A 17,416-nucleotide genomic window follows, 5' to 3' on the forward strand; every position below is an offset into this window, starting at 1 on the left:
GTTGGTCACTACAGTTAACTCTACAGTGAAAGAAACTGTCACATAACACTAGACCATTGTAATGTCTGTAGGCATGGCTACTGAAGAGACATTGTAGAGTCCTATATTACATTCTCAACAATATTCATGTTAAGTAAAAGAAACTGGAGGTCTGGACAAGGCTATTTCATTTTAGCATTGACTATGTGCTAATATTACTGCGACTCAAATGCGCTCTTTTTCTGGATAATAAGGAACAGATAGATTCGTTTTTAATTCATTCAGTCTGTGACATTGGGAGTATCACGGAAACTTGGTAGCTTTCTGTGATCCTGCTCTAGAAGTTACATGTTCTGGGGTAAGAAGCATCTCAAATGGACATTGCAAGGTAGGCAAGACTAGAGCTGGACTTTGTACAATGATATAACAACAATCAGCCATTCTGGTTTTCTTTTTGAACTGTTACTACCATACTTACTGTTTTATTACTAATCATAAAAGCAACCGATGTCCCAGTCACGTCAGTTTGTACACTCAAGCCTACCACATGAAGTTAAAATGTTGGCTACAATGACAACTCTGAAGGCAGTTTACAGCCATGTGAAAGTTGTGGAGAAGGCATAAGCACACTCTGAGGAAAATCAGGAGAAAACACCAACTTGCTGGATCACACCTATATCCCAATGCCTGCAATAACCCACTACCACCTTTTCTCAGCAGCCATCTGAAATATCTAAGCTCCTTTCCTTGACGGTGCTTTCTTGAGCTCAACTTAAAAGGATTGCCACTGGCGTTGAGCTCCCAAATGCCTCAACTTACTGTTTCAGGGGTTTTGGCTGTAGCCGTGTTGGTCTAAGGATGTAGGCAGACAAGGTTCTTTGGGTAAATCTAGTATCTTTTATTAGATGAAGTAAAATAGTTGGGAATATTCTTCTTCGCAAGCTTTTAGGTACAAACAGAAGGGTGTTTGTACCCAAAGTTTGCAAAGAATTTTTCCAACTACACACAACCCCTGCTTAATGCTGTTTCCCTTAGCACTATTTCGCTATGACACTCATTTTAAATCGACACAGGCAACCCCTGCTTAACGCTGTTTCACTTAGCACTATTTTGCTATAACGCTCATTTTAAATTGATAGCTGATTTCACTTAGCCCTCAGCAAGTTTTCTTATAACGCTTGTGGTTGCCATCTTGGGTCATTAAAAACACTTGCTGGTTGCCATCTCAGGTCATCAAATACTTCCGGTTTCACTTAATACTTGTTTCACTTAAAGACTTGGTTTTTCAGGAACCAATTAAGAGCGCTAAGCAGGGGTTGCCTGTACCTGATTTCACTTAGCGCTCAGCAAGTTTCAGTATAACGCTCACGATCACTTGCAGTCGCAAGTCAAATGATGCAAGATCATCTGCAGTCGCCATCTCGGGTCACCAAATACTTTTGGTTTCACTTACCGCTCAGTTGCCATTGATAGTGACTTGCCATAAAAACACTTGCAGTCACCATCTTGGTTTCACTTACTGCTCGTTTCACTGAATGCTCAGTTTTTCAGGAACCAACGAAGAGCATCAAGCTGGGGTTGCCTGTATTTCAGTTGGTCAAATAAAAGATATGCCATTTACCCAAAGAATCTGTCACCTTTATTGTCTACCACAAAGGGCTCAAGCTGCCTCTCGGAAAATACACCCATGGGCGAGTGACTGGCGCCTCTTGAGTCGGGGGGGAAGTGCCCCCCTGACTGGACAGTCATCAACTGGGGGGAGTCCCCCTGCTGCCAATCCCGCAGGCTGGGGGGTGGGGTGCATGTCTCATCCTGCTGACAGGGGAGGGGGTCCCTGTGGCAACCGATCATGCTGATCCTGTCGACCCACAACCGGCAGCAGCGTTGGCACTTCCAGGTTGGCGGGGTCGGCTACAGAGGGACTGCTCCCCGGTCAGCGCTCTCGGGGGGGCACCAGTGCTCTCGCCCGCCTGGAACACTGGCTGACAGGGTGCACCCCCTACGCAATGCCACTGCCCATGGGACATTTCACCTGCAGAAAGGGGACATGTCCCTGTCTTCCTGGGCTCAGCACCTCGGCGAGTTTGCTCGGGGACCAGAAGGGTGAGAACCGTGCTGTGCCAACAAGGGCACCGGAGGCTCCCGGGGTATCTCTAGGGAAGCCGCCAGCCCCTGGGCCAGGAAGTCCGGAAGGGCCGGGGGAGGGAGCGGGGCCCCGCGGTCTCCATGGCGACGGGCAGGAGGAGCGGGGCTCTCACACTCGCCGGTCACCTGATCCCTGCCGCTGTCACGTGACCCGGTCCCATCGCCGCCATCTTGAAGCGGCGACCCGAAAAGAAAAAAAAAAAAAAAAAAGAAAAGAAAAAAGAAAAAAAACGGGAGCGAAGAGGAAGAGGAAGAAGCGCGAGCCCCACGGGAGGAGGAGGCAGCCCGCAGGTACCGCCGCGCGGCGTGCGACGCGTGCCCCCGCCCCGGGGCCGCGGCTCTTCTGGGAGGTGGCTGCGGGGCCGCCACCGCCTGTTGCTCGGGCGGAAACAGCCGTGCCGCCTCACCTGGGCCCAGGCGCGGGGGGGCGGCCTGGCTCGCTCCAGCCGCAGGTTGTGGCAGGGCTGGAGGCGCGGGAGGGTTTTGTGGGCAGTGCTGCATGTGGTGCGGGACGGAGACAGCTCGCGGGGGAGTCGCTGCACGTGTTAAGGCACTGCCTTGCCACGGGGCCGGCTGCATGGGCCTCTCGACCGGGCCACGCGTGGTTTTGCACGTGTGGCCGGGCTGAGCGTATCGCCCGCTTGACGGGGAATGGCCTGGTTCCTGCTCTGCACGTGGGGCGGCCCGTCTGCATGGCGCGATTCACCCGGTCACTTTTTTGGGCATGTGGCCGGTCTTACTCGGCACGTGGGGCCAGTCTGAATGTATGGGACAGTTCACTAGTGAATTAGGGAAGATCTGTCTTGGGTAGCAACAGCCTCGCGTTTGGCTTGTCGCTCAGTGTCAGCAGCACCCGCTGTCCTGAGAATGACAGGTAGCGATATTTTACTGTAAATGGAAAAAAGAGATTGCGGGGGGAGAGGAAATCCTGTCCCTTTCTATTAATATACGTCCGGCCTTTGACAGCGTGGCCACGCGAATACTCAACACTACCCCCCCCCCCCCATGTAGTCTGTTTAGGGCCTTCTGTCCCCTTAGTTCCCATCCTGCCTTCACAGAAGAACAGAAAAATGCATTTTTTTTCTTTTAAAGTGAAACCACAAAAAATAGAACATTTAAAAGTTGTTTCAAGCGCTCCTGGTTTTTTTTAATTCACTTTGATGTTGACTGTTTCAAGTTGCCATCATCTGAGAGTATTTTTGAGTTCTGAAAACTGATCTTGGCTTATGCAAAGACTGTGCTAGTATTTGCTGCACCTGTTGAGGGCTACCTGACATGGATCTAAGCACAAAAGGGTGGGGGGAGTCGTTGCAATTGCTTCTTCAGATCATAAATATCTAAAACACACACATTAGGTTTTAAAGAATGGCAGACAAACCGTTTTATTAACTTTCTTGTCCTCGTGTCCCCGAGTTACCTGCGCATGTAAGCGAAGGCACTTGTAGTTGGAGCCTTTTCCATGGTTTGCAAACATAATGTGAAAAGGGTGTACTTTGTAGTTGGGGATTGTACACAGTAGTTATAGTTAGCTCTTCAACAAAACTAAATACACTCTGCACGCAAGTGAGTAATCCAAAGAAATGCAAATACAAAATGTAAATCAAAGTATATTTACCCTTTTGTGGTGGAATACTTGAAATACTTGGATTTTTTTCAGTTTAACTGGTTTTCTGTAGTGTGGGTAGCAAACATCTGAGCCACTCTGCTGGTGCAGCTAGCATGTAGGGAATTAAGTGTTGTCCCTGCAGTACCTGCTGTCAGATTTCTGGTCTGCAGTTGCCATTCAGATCTGCTGGAGGAGGGAAGGTGAGTGGGGGTACGTAGTGGCATTAACCCCTGTGTGCTGGCCACATCAACACAATGGCTTTAGCAGCTGCAGCAAGAAGCCAGATCTGGAAGTGAGACATGTAACCCATAAGAAACGTGACAGTCCATATCCAGCCTGCCAGCTCGTTAGTTTGACACTCCTCATGTACAGATACATTTTCTGATTTCTTTTTCAGTACTTCAAAGATGCCAAACTTGATCTGCATAATCTGGCTGGGGGGCGGTATGTCTGTCCTATGAAAAAGCTTTTTTCTAACACTGCTGTATATTCAGTCTGTATTTCCTGACAGTCTTGATACTTGTGACATGCTGTGTAGATGCTAATAGTCAGTTTACACAGGCTGATTGAAGGCACAAGGTCTTTTTTCCCCCAGTTACCCTAGAATCTGGGTTTCTGAAAACTTGTGCATTAAATTAGGGTAAACATCTACAAGTGATTTCAGTACTTATACATTTTTCAAAATTTGTGAAAAATCACAATATAGAAAAGTCAGTCTGTTGTTCAGATAATTTGGATTTGAATGTACATATTTATACCACAGCCAGGCAGAAATGCTTCATGGGAGCATGTGGCAAGTAAATTACATTAATATTGAAAATTTCTGTATCTTGTTTATATTTCATACATTGTGTTGCTTTATTTGCATACCTGAAATGGTTCAAATTAGCAATATGGTCTATTAGGAAATAAAAAATTAATTTTCATAGAATTCATTATTTTTTTAGAAATATTACTATATTTAAATAGAAGTCTTGAAGACAAATATAATCTTGTTTTGGAAGTTTTGCTTTCATGTATTTGCAGAAAATTGGAAGGATTTTAATCTTCAAGTTCCCCTGAATCTTTTAACTTCAGTATTTTTCCAATAGTTAGCATAATGTTGCAATTTAAAGGAACTAATTAGATTCCAATATAAACTCAGCACAAAACTGGAGGACAAGTAAAGATAATTTAGGTGGCTCATCTTTTCTCTCAGGACTGGTATGAATTATAAGGTCCGTATTTGAAATCAAAGAAAAATGTATAGATGTTGTAAATGGAATAAGTTTATGGAGTTCCTGCCTAGGTATTGTAATAGTATCCATTTCAGGTCTACCTGTGGTATATCTTCAGTTTTTCTTTAGCTGGTCATTGATTACTATGTTAAACCATATGTGAATAAATTACATCTGATTTTATGACTCGATTTAGAGAATTATCTTAAACAAAAGTGCATAAAACACGAAGACCTTGATTCTGCATATGTTTATGCTGGACTGGGGCATCAAAGCAAAATCAATTAGAAAAACTTCAATTTTAAGTTCCATTTCTTATTCAATTTAACCGATTTTTTTTCTTCTGTACTTTAATAGATTTTCTTCTGTACCAGAGGGAGAGTAAGAAGGAACCAAGTGTATTAATAGATTTCAAGATATAGAATAGAGAGAACTTAACATGTGCCATAAATAAGTCTTCACAAATAGTTTCTTTTTAAATATAGAAGCGTTGCCACAAACTGAATACTTATTGGCACAAACATCTGCATACTGTATGAAGTCAGTACAGAATATTGTATGTATTTTTATTTTTGATAGATCAAATGCACGCTCAGAAACAAAAAGGTAAAGAATACTTAACCATCCACCTGGGAACATGGGGGGATGGGGAAGGAAATTGTGCTGTAACTTTTTTCAGTAAATTCCTCGTAATGAGAGAGAAGAGCATATATAAATAAAACTTAGCATGGGTTATAATAAAAGAAAAGTAATTATTTCAGGTGTTTGACAAAAACTTTTTGTAATGTAATCAATATTAAGGTTGACTTGATTTTAATATATTCCAGTGATCTACAGCAGAAGGCTTAATATCAAACAGTTCCAATTAATTTAATATGCTGAATATACTGTTATACTTCTGTTCCTGTTCTGAGGAACAGTGAGAAAAGCCCTGTCATACCCTGTTCACTCTTCCTTTCAGCATCTGCTCTCTGCCCCTGTGTGACATGGGATACTAGGCAAAATGGACCTATGGTCCGACCCAGTAAACAGCAGTTCTTATGTACCAGAGTTACCCATTTTCGGCTCTTCTTAATAATGTAGCCACCCCTTGGTTTATGGAGATTTTTAGCATGTGGTGTTTTCCCTGTTTGCTAATGTTTGTCTACAACCTATTTTCTGTGGAGGAATTGTACCTGGAGTTACATGAGCCAGCTGTCTTTTGTTTATCTATTTGAGCAACCATTTCTCATGCATTACACCTGGATGGAAACTGTCACTTCTTTGTGGATGCTTCACATTTTTACTCTCCTCCTATATGATAAAGGAAAATCCTCTAGCTCATTTTTGAGGTTGAAGATTTAAAATTTGGTATAAATGACTTTTATTTTTACTATGAAAATATCCTCTACAAATAAGTTTGTATAGCCCCAGTTAAATCAGCACAGTATCATGTTCCAATCTTGAAACAGGAAGCATCCTCCAGTATTAAAATAAACACCATCTTGATGATGTGCTGCTTTGTGCTGTTCTCAAAGTAAAAAGTTCAGTTCAATTTTTACATGATTTAAAGCAGTATTTCTAGGTGGGTGTCTTGTTTGGCAAGTTCTAGCACTAAACAATCTCCTCTACTTAGCTGACTCTTGTGATCATATTCTGAAGAGAACAGTGTATCATTTACCCTCTCTATTTTAGAATTATGTCTTTCAGCTTCATTTTGTAAATATTCTGCTGCATATTCTGATAATATTTTCAGAGCTCACAAAAGGGTGACATACAAGAAACTTTTTTCTCCCTTTATTTCACAGTTGTATAGTGAGTGCATAATTAGGAGGGGAAGAACTTTCACAGGAATAACAGAAGATCCCTTCTGACCTGTCCACCAAGAAAAATGGAATAAATTTGATACTGGGAGCCCTGGCTGAATATGCAGAGATGCCAGTTGAAAGAAAAGTCTTTCTGTGAAGTGAATATATCTAATGCCGAACTCCGAAAGGCTGTCTTTGATCACTGTCCTGAATAGAATTCCTCGTTATGTAATCTATTTGATGCAGCATTAAGTTCCCATTCTAGCTGCACCACCCACTCAGTCTCAAAATCTGCTTCCAGTTTATAAACTTTGGCCACTAGTATGATCTCTGCCCAACACCACAATATTGTCTGTGGTTTATGGTTAATGTTTTTAAAAGGAAGTCAAAAGGGAAATTGTTAATGTGGCTTGTGCTTCCAGAACCATGTGGTTCTTTTCAAAACATAGAAAATTATTCAGAAATGTTCAGGAATGGTTAGAAATCTACATTCACTTCAGAAGGTATTACTATTTTTCATGGTGTACAAGTCAACGTGGTGTATAAGTCAACCCCATGTTTCTGATCCAAACAGTTAGAAATTTTGTAAATCTGTTGTATAAGTCAACTTAACTTTTTGGATCAGAAATATGGGATCACCGTATACCGTTCCCTGCGTGCCCTCACTGTGGGCTGGACACCCGGGGGGTAGACATGCGCTGCAGCACCACTCACATGGGACAGGGCTGGGCTTAGTGCTCAGCTGGCACAGCCCAGGCAGTGTCACTCGCAAGAGATGGGGGGCCGTGCCAACTGGGCCTGGCCCTATCCCCCGCAAGTGGTGCTCCCTACGCTGTGCCAGCCAACTCCTGAGCTCTGCACCAGTGGCAGGGGATGGGGCCAGGCTTGGTGCTCAGCTGGCACAGCCCAGGCAGCACCTCTCACAGGGGACAGGGACAGGCTCAGTGCCTGGCTGAGCAGTATCTCCACAGTAACGGCAAGGACCACAAGCCAGCCTGGGCCTGGGCCTGGGCCTGGGCCTGGGCCCATGGCCTCCAGCAACAGGGACCTGTCAGTAGGTGAAGATGGTCAGGTCAGGGCCAGGCCAGGGTGGCACTGGGGTGGGGGTCAAAAGTATTGATATGGTCTATAAGTCAAGGTTGAATTTTAAGAGTTAAAAATTAGACTTCAAAACTTGACTTACACACCGTGAAACACAATACTTCAGCAGAAACTGACATCATTAATCTTTGTATTAAATTTAAATGTGCTGCTTTCAATTAAAATCAGTGTGTAGTATTCAGGTTTCGATGGTTATGATAGGGAAATAATATTTATAATTACACAAACCAATTTATCCTTGAAAAATCATCAGGTCCCTCAGCTACTCCAGACCTTTGTACTTTGACTTATGCAGTTCTAGTATTACAAGAAAAAGTGTAAAAATATTCTTTCACTATGTAACATGATACCCAGAAATCATTTTTATAAGTGACCGTATAGGTTTCTGCTTTTCTTTGCTTTAATACTGGTAGTCTTAATTATTTGTAGGGATCCAGGTTTTCCGTTTCCCATGGAAAAACTAAGTAAACCATGGATTTCCCCCTTTACTAGAGTAAAATGTGGATTTCTCATTTTAGCAGAGAAACCCACAGATTTTGTAGTTTTGCAGTGAGCCCTGCTCTGCAGGCTTGCATTGTTCCAGCCTGCAGGGGCCTGGGAGGTAATAGGAGGAGGGCAGTCAGGCAGGGGGCGTCATCATGCACGTGGCCCCAGACAGCCTGGACTGCAGGTAAATGCGGATGGGGGGATTGAAGCCCCTATAGGGAGGGAGTTGGGCAGGTCTGGACCTGGGGCTGCTGCCGTGATGAGCAGTGTGTGGGGCTTCAGGCCTGGAGCCACAATGTGCGGCCTCGGAGCCCCAGTGGGGAGCAGGACAAGGCCGCGAGTGGCTTGTTCGGGGTTGGGGGTGAGGCCGGGGCCGGCTCCCTGCTGCAGTGCACACTCCCAGGGTGCAGGGGAGATCTGTGCCCCACAGATTTGTGCAGGGGATGGGTGCATACCACGGGCTCGTGCTCCCCACCCTGCTACCCACCCTCAGGGCCTCTGCAGCACAGCATGTGACCTGGCAGGATAGCTGCTTGCCCCCATGAGCTCCGCACTGCCCTTCGCTTCGCTTGTGCATGCAGGGGGCGGCGCAGGGTTGTGCCCCTCACTGCTACCCCATCGTGCGGGTGAAGTGTCGCCACAGCAGCGCAGAGCTCACAGAGGATAACAGCATTCCTTTGCAGTCCCACTGTCCCCTGCTGTACTGGGTCTCATGCTGCACTGCAGAAGCCCCAGGGGAGGGCAGCAGGATGGGGAGTACAAGCCCGCAGCACACACCCACCCGCTGCAGAGATCTGAAGGGTTCAGGTTCCCCCTGCTCACCAGGAGCACGCACTGTGGCTGGTAGACGGCCCCACCACTGCCCCCGCCCAAGCCTGCAGCAGGCAGGAAGCAGTGGGGGAGCTGGCTCTGTGCTGCTTCTGCAGCAGCTGCTGCCTTCTATCAGGGACAGGGGGCTGTAGACCTAGGTCCCTGGCCCTGAAGCCCTGGCAGCTGGGGGCCCCCTCTGGCAGGGCCGGTTGGGGCAGGGGCTGTAGTTGAGGAGCAAGGGGCATCAGTAAAGCTGGGGGACTGTTGTAGGGGAGTGAGGGGCAACAGTAAGGCTGGGCGGGGCTGGGGGGTGAGTGAGGAGAACCAGTAGGGCTGGGTGGGATGTGTGGGGAGTAAGAGGCACCAGCAGGGCCAAAGGGCTGTTGTGGGGGGAGTAAGGGGCACCAGCAGGGCCAAAGCGCTGTTGTGGGGGGAGTGAGGGGCCAGGAGGGGTTGTGGGGGACCTCCAGCAGGGCCAGGAGGGGTTGTCGGGGACCTTTAATTTTAATTACAGATTTTGGGGGTTTTATCAGAGAATTTGCTTTTTTTTTTTATCAAGGAAAACCAGGATCCTTGATTATTTGTAATGATAATGGATTTAGGCTTCCGCTTTTAGTCAAGGTAGCAAGTTAAATATAACTGGTGACTAAGTTGCATTTCTCCCTTTTGCACTTGTTACTTAAGCTCATAATACTTTCTTTTTCCAGATATTATGGAAGAGGGAAGCAGTGTTGCAGTATTGGTGCCAAATATTGGAGATCAAGAAGCTGTACTAATTTCTGAAACAGTTATTAGTCCAACACTGGAAACTAGTGAAGATGAGAGAAAATGTAAAACTGATCCACTGATCCATGTTATTGAAAAACTAAGCAAAATAGTTGAAAGTGAGAAGTCCCAGAGATGCCTCTTGATAGGGAGAAAACGTTCCCATCCTGATGCTTCTGCACAGTCATTTGAAATGCAAGATCTCTGTGAGATCCCAACTAAAACAATTGAATTGTCTGTTATTGGCACTAAAAAGACTGAGGAGCTACAAGCAAATGATTATGTAACTGATTGTCTTCCACAAAGTAAAAGAAAGGTTATGTGCTACCAGTGTAGCTTATGTAAGTTTCTATCACCATCTCTTTTTATACTACAAGACCACATAAAACAACATGGTCAGCAGAATGAAGTGATATTAATATGCTCAGAATGCCTCTTTGCTTCTAAAAATCAAGAGGAACTTGAAGTTCATATCCGAAATCACCATGAGAACAATGGTGAAAACCACATCCAGCCGAAAGTGCAATCGTGTGTAAATCTCTCAAGTTCATCTTTGCAAGGGCCAGTGGAAAGCAGTGTCAAAGCAGGCACTGATCAGACAATAAACCTGGAATGCAAAGACGTAACTCAGTCCACTCCTGTGCCTGAAATGGGTAGGCGAAAGTGGTATACTTATGAGCAGTACGGCATGTACCGGTGTTTAATTTGTCGTTACACTTGTGGTCAGCAAAGAATGTTGAAAACCCATGCATGGAAACATGCAGGTGAGGTTGATTGCTCATATCCTATATTTGAAGAAGAAAATGAGTCTGCTAACTTGTCAGAAGCAACTGCAACTCAAACATCTAACAGTGTGGATACCGTTGTTCTCTCTCTAGAAAATAATGAACTGGATATCCATAGTGACCATTCTCTTCAATTCCAGATTTGCAGCTCTGAACAATTGCCATGTAAATCTTCACCAGTAGTAGAAGACATTAAAGAGGAAGAAGTATTAAGTCAAGCAACAGCACTTTCACCTAATGGAGAAGTGGTAGAAGAGACTATATCAGATACAGAGCAGGATAACTTGATAAGTGATAGTCTACTTTCATCGGCACAGAAAATCATTAATTGTAGCCCAAATGAAAAAGGCCATGTTAATGTAATTGTGGAGCGTTTGCCGAGTGCTGAAGAAACTGTCTTACAGAAACCTTTCTTGATGAACACAGACATTGAGACCGAGAAAAAATTAATCTCAGAGGAAACTCGGGTTTTGCAGGAAAGATCTGAAGCTTATCACTCCGATGAAATTGAAGAAGTAATAATAGGTTGGAGCAGTACTGATAAGAAAGATAATGATTTAAACACTAATAAAAACATAGCAACTGATGAAAACGCTCCTCCTATAAGAAGAAGAACGAATTCAGAATCTCTGCGACTGCATTCGTTAGCTGCAGAAGCTCTTGTTACCATGCCTATTAGAGCTGCAGAATTAACAAGGTCTAACTTCAGGGCTTTTGGTGAAGTAAACTCTTTAGACACAGATACAGGACAGCGGCAGACTGATGGCATGTTTGCAGCCCATTCCAAGGTGGTATCTTCATTTAAAAACCCTTCAGAGGAATTAACCCCCTTAAACCAAAGTGACTGTGCAATAATGGAGCTACAGAAGGACAAACCAGAGTTATCTGAAGCACCCATTAAAATGGGCATCAGTATGTCACTGCTCACTGTAATTGAAAAACTGAGGGAGAGGACAGACCAAAATGCTTCTGATGATGACATTTTGAAAGAATTACAGGACAATGCACAATGCCAACCTGCAAATGATGCAAACGTGCCAGGAAGCAACCTGGTGGAGTATATACCCAATGTAGACCGACCTTACCGCTGTCGTCTCTGTCATTATAGCAGTGGCAATAAGGGCTACATAAAACAACACTTGAGAGTTCATCGTCAAAGGCAACCATATCAGTGTCCTATCTGTGAACACATAGCTGACAATAGTAAGGATTTAGAGAGCCACATGATCAACCACTGCAAAACCAGAATGTATCAATGCAAGCAATGTGAAGAATCCTTTCATTATAAGGTGAAGCTATTTCTGTTATCCTATAGCAGCTTTATAGTGTTTACTGGTATTTAATCACTTTGTTATTTTCTTAACTGAATTAAAAGTGCCAGCAAGTGTAACAATTGCTGTGAGATGTTCTAACATAACTTTTGGAGCAGAACTAAACTGGAACTTTAACCTCGTTCATTCCAAGTTAAAGTTAGTGCTCCTAGCTTATGTATACCATTATAAAAGAAAACAATCATATATCATAATACTGTTGTTTTACAAGTGGTAGCTCTTCACTTTTAAAATGGTTTAAAGTTACAGCTGTCCACAGCCTCAGGTTAGCCCCAGGGAATATAGAATAATAGCACTTTAGCTGTAGTATCATTACAGCTGGGTGCTCTGATCTGTAGCACTTATGCAATGTGTCTGCTTCAAGTCACTTGCCATGGCTTACTAACGGAAATACTCTTTTCTTGTTGCTTTTTGACAATATTTTTACTGAAGCCTGTCCCATTGATCCATTAATTTTCTTCTGTTGTCCTAACCAGTAGCTATGGTAAAAGGGAATGAAGAATTAGGAGGAAATAGCATTTACCACGTAAGAGGCCAGGCTTTCAGCGAATGCTCAATGTGGCCAGTAGTTGTAAATGGGTGTCCTAGCAGTGTCAGCTGTTCTGGGCCATGACATCTAGTAAGTTTGAGATGAAAGTTTCCTTCATGTTTCATTCCATTGCTGCTTTGGCCTTGATGTCATGGAGAAAGCCAAAACTAAATTCCATGCTAGAGCATAAGATAGTGCTACTGTCACATTTTCAGTCTTCCTCAGTTTAATAATTAGTGCTACTGAATAATGCATTTTATATGTGATTTTAGTGTTTATGAAGGTATAGAGAGTCTTAGAGGCACAGAATTTGGACCAACCCAGCAATAGTACTAGGTTTTCCCACACAGCTTGTTGAGTCTTGATTAGGATGATTACATGCACTTTGAGAGGTTATGTCACTTCCGGATTGACTGGTTTTCCTCATGGCCAATATGATCTGGAATGAGACCTTTCAACTAAGCTGTTGGACCATGTAAGAAAACATGCGTGGTGCTATGCTGGGTCACACTTGAACCTGTGACCTAGAATTGATCCTTCATCTCATTAACATAATCTGAGTTTCCCATTCCCTTTTTATTTTGTTCCTTTCTTTTTTTCATCCCCCATACATCACTTAGAAGAAACTTCTTATTAGAATATTACTATTCTTCAAGAGTGGGGTCAGGGTAATATAGGATTAAAGCTGAATGTGTCAACATATTTAATCTGTTTTCTAAAGATTTTTTTTTAATTGCCATCCAGTATCTTTTCCATTCTTTAAAATAATCCTGAAGGACTTCATTGATTTATTAGTGCTGTTCAGTGTGGTGCATTGCATTGTATTAGTACAGTTAATGGAGATATTCTTCATATCGATAAGTTAGTGTACATTCACACTGACTTATATTAAAATGTTAAAAAAAACCCTTCAAATTACTGAAACAGTATAGAGTGATTGCTGTATGCTTATGGTTATGTCATTAAGTGTTTTTTAACATATATACACGCAAACATTGATATGTGTGTGTGTATATATATGGGGGGTGTACACCTAATATATATACACTTACACACATACACACGCACATTAAATGTTCCTTGGAATTTTTTTTCCAGAGTCAGCTACGAAATCATGAAAGAGAGCAGCACAGTCTTCCAGATATTCTCTCAGCAGCAACATCCAACAAACTAATTGTTTCCAGTGAGGTAGATGAAACAGAAGGTACTGTATGTCTTTTTTGATAAAATTTTATTAAAAGATTGTCAAATTCATAATGTTATTTATAGTCTTAAAACTGTTTAAAAACTACTTTTGAGGATGAACATTGTCATCCTTGCTCTGACCCTAAATTTGTATTTTTTTAGTAGGTTAAAAACTGGTTAATTTCCACCATTTTGAGGTACCTTATCAGCATTTGAAAAACTGAAAATATTCCTTCAAATATAAAATGCCCTTAAAACATGCCTAAGTTTTCTGATTCTCAGTTTAAGAAAAATATAAAGTTATAGCTATGTGTATACAACCTCCATTATGCATGTGAGATCTTTTCTGTCTTTCCCCTTCCCACCTTACTTGAATGTGAGACAAGCTGTTTTTAGAAAAAATAAGTGGGTTTTTAAAAGTCTCTCTCATATATTTGAAAGAATATGGTACTTGCCCGTTTGAGACCATTTTAATATGTTTATATATGCTAGAATATTATAAATCTATTCTTCTTTGTTAAACTTCATTATTCATAGACTTAATCATTGATGTGGACTTCTGCCTTTTGAGTTTTAAGAAATACCACTTTTTGTAATGGCTTCAGTGTTTTCTAAATTGCAGACTGGAAAGGATGCAGACTGGAAAGGATGCACCTTGAAAAAAACACACAAGGCTCTGAAACAGCATATATGCACAACACACACTTGAATTTCACACTTAGAAATTCTCATTATTTTCTGAAATACATTGTGTGCTCTACAAACATATAGAAGGATTCTGAGCCTTGTGGGGGGATTCATAATATGAAGAGACAAAATATAAACAGTGAGAGGAATCATACAAAGAATGGTCAGGATTAAAATTGGGCACATGGTTTGTTAGGGAATATTTTACATTTTTTTATTTATGTGATGTTTAAGGTTTGCTTGATTAGTTTAGAACTCTAAAAGAGGACAGTGCTTTGAAAGTGCAGGAAAAGAGCAAGAAATAAGAGGAGTTCAGAGTAAGAATAGAGAGAAAAAGGGAGAAACAAAATGAGAAGGAGAAAACACAGTGATCTCAAGTAATAGGGTTGGCCAGTGGAAGAGTTCAGAGTTTTAAGAGAAGGACCAACCATAAGTAACAGTAAAGCAATTTATTACATTTTTTAAAATTTATTATGTGTCTGCCTAAATCATGGATAGACAAAGGGCACTGACAGAAGTGACATTTTGTCACACAGCTGGCCCCCTGAATGCATTCTGGAGCCATACTGCAATAGAAGTACACGGCTGCAGAGCACTTTAAAAGTGACAAATCGCATGACAAATTTAACCCTCATTACATAAGCGTTCAAATGAAGGCACTCCAAAGTGGAACCCCTTCATTAACTTCTGTCAGTCGCATCAGCCCAGCCCTGTCCCTGAGGTGGGGGGGCTCCAATCCACCCACCCCACCTTCCAGCACAGGTGGGTAAACCCCAGCTCCGTTCCCTCCCTTTTCCCCACTCCTGTCCTGAAGACAGCACTGGAGCTGGGACAGGGTTGGGGGTAGGACTAGATGAGAGAGGCTGCAAACACACAGCCTGCTCCAAAGGAGCTTGATTTCCACCCCTTCCCCGACCCAGCAGAGAACATCTGTTGTGTCAGGGTGGTCAGTGTAACTCATAGCACTTTCTGTGAAGCGCCATGAGTTACAGTAGGGAGTTGCATGTCTGTCAGCTCTCAGAGGGTTTTCCATGCTCATAGTATGCAGGCCAATTTCATGGGCATTTCACAGTGGCCCCTTATCCTCGGCGCTGATTGGTGGAGAGGCCCAATGAGGGGATGGTGCCATGTTGACTGCTGGCTGCCCTTTGTGTCACCTTGCCCTTTGGCACTGATGGATGGAGAGGCCCCGGCAGAGGGAAGAGGGACAAGGGGGCAGCCACCATCTTGTCAGCTGACCTTTATGCTACCCTGCCAGCTGGCACCCTCCCTCCTAGCGGTGAGGACTGCTGACTCCCACTGGGAAGCCAGAATTTTATTTATTTATTTTTTTTTTGTTGATTTTTATGGATTTTAAGGACAATCTCAGATTTCACAGTTTCCACAAAACTGCAAATTAAGTAGGCCTGTATTTATTATACACTTAATTCCAAAGCAGTAAGCACATCAGCCTTAACCACCAGTGTATATACATTTACATGTAGTTACTGTTTCTTCATTTCTATGATGAAAGGCACAAGGAATTTTAGTCAGAAGTTTGGAGTAGTTAATAATCTAAGGTCTGAGTCTGAGTAGTCCTCAAAATATATAAGTATCCCAGTTCCTTAGCATGTTGAGACAGGAATTCTCCCCACTGTGTATGTAGATTACTTATTAAAATTAATTCAAATTTCAGTTGAGGTCTCTAGGTGATGCTATACTACAAATCATAAAGTGGGTAAGGACTCAATTTTGTCACTTTTACCCATGCTTAGTAAGGAAATAAGTAGCATTATTGAAATTGGTAGAACTTCTTGCAAAGTAAAGGATCATTCAATTAAAGACAGTAACCCTGGACTTCAGGAGGGTGTATTTCAATGAGGTATGGAGATTAGTCGGGGAGGGGAGTCCAAGAAGAGTGGTCGTTCCTTAAGGAGACAATCCTCCAAACTTAAAGGGTGGCAATTCCAACAAGGGTCAAAGGGAGCAAGAGTGCTCAAATGCTCCCTTGGCTAACAAAAAGCATCCAGGAATACCTCAAGGCTAAAAAGGAGGCGTACACCCAATGGAAGGGAGGGGCCATCACCAGGGAGGACTATACAGCTGTTGCTTGGGTTTGTACGGGAGCTGTTAGGAAGGGTAAGGCGAAGATGGAACTGGGACTAGCAACCCGGATCAAGGACAATAAGTCCTTTTTTAAATACATAGGGGGTAAAAAGAAGGTTCTAGGTAACATAGGGCCTCTGCAGGACACGCTAGGAAGTCTGGTGGTTACACCAGACGTCAGAGCTAACTTATTTAACAACTTCTTTGCCTCCATTTTTCTGAGCAGGGACCAGGTCATCCCCCTCATCGTGATCCCTGATGGTCCCAGGGGAGATGCAGCCAGGCCCAGGGTCAGAGTGGACCTAGTCAGGGACCTCCTGTTGGAACTGGACATGTCCAGATCAGCAGGTCCTGACAATCTCTACCCCATAGTGTTGAGAGAATTAGCAGAGGTCATTGCGGGTCCCCTGGCACAACTTTACAAGCACTTGTGGTGCTCTGGTGAAGTGCCAGAGGACTGGAAGAGGGCTATTGTAGTCCCCATTTTCCAAAAAAGGGAGGAAGAAGGACCCAGGAAACTATAGGCCTCTAATGCTTACCTTGGTCCTGGGGAAGCTCTTTGAGAAAATTATCCAGGAGCACATCTGCAAGGGACCAGCAGGGGAGATCATGCTTAGGGGCAACCAACATGGGCTCATCAGAGGCAGGTCCTGTCAGACCAACCTGGTGGCCTTCTATGATCAGGTCTCTAAATCCTTGGACACAGGCATGGTGGTGGACGTAGTCTTTCTGGACTTTAGGAAGGCCTTCAACACTGTCTCTCACCCTATTCTCATTAAAAAATTAGGTGCCTGTGGTGTCAATCCTTACACGGTCAGATGGAGGGCCGCACCCAGAGAGTGGTGGTGGGCGGGTCTTATTCAACCTGGAAGAATGTGGGCAGTGGGGTCCCCCAGGGCTCGGTCCTTGGGCCTGCAC

The 17,416-nt window shown here is 43.5% G+C and overlaps 1 protein-coding gene across 2 annotated transcripts in view; it reads left to right on the forward strand.

Annotated features, from left to right (window-relative positions):
- The first annotated feature begins 2,261 nt into the window (after positions 1-2,261).
- The window catches only part of ZNF507 (zinc finger protein 507), a 34,882-nt gene continuing 19,727 nt past the window's right edge, over positions 2,262-17,416 (forward strand). For both annotated transcript variants that reach the window (XM_019535818.1, XM_019535819.1), the window contains exons 1-3: positions 2,262-2,415; positions 9,839-11,970; positions 13,640-13,745. In XM_019535818.1, the coding sequence (XP_019391363.1) occupies positions 9,844-11,970; positions 13,640-13,745 (2,233 nt within the window). In that variant the 5' untranslated portion in view covers positions 2,262-2,415; positions 9,839-9,843. The remainder of the gene's footprint in view (positions 2,416-9,838; positions 11,971-13,639; positions 13,746-17,416) is intronic.

Source organism: Crocodylus porosus, unplaced genomic scaffold, assembly GCF_001723895.1.
Source record: "Crocodylus porosus isolate Cpor-Errol unplaced genomic scaffold, CroPor_comp1, whole genome shotgun sequence".
In the NCBI taxonomy this organism is placed as follows: domain Eukaryota; kingdom Metazoa; phylum Chordata; order Crocodylia; family Crocodylidae; genus Crocodylus; species Crocodylus porosus.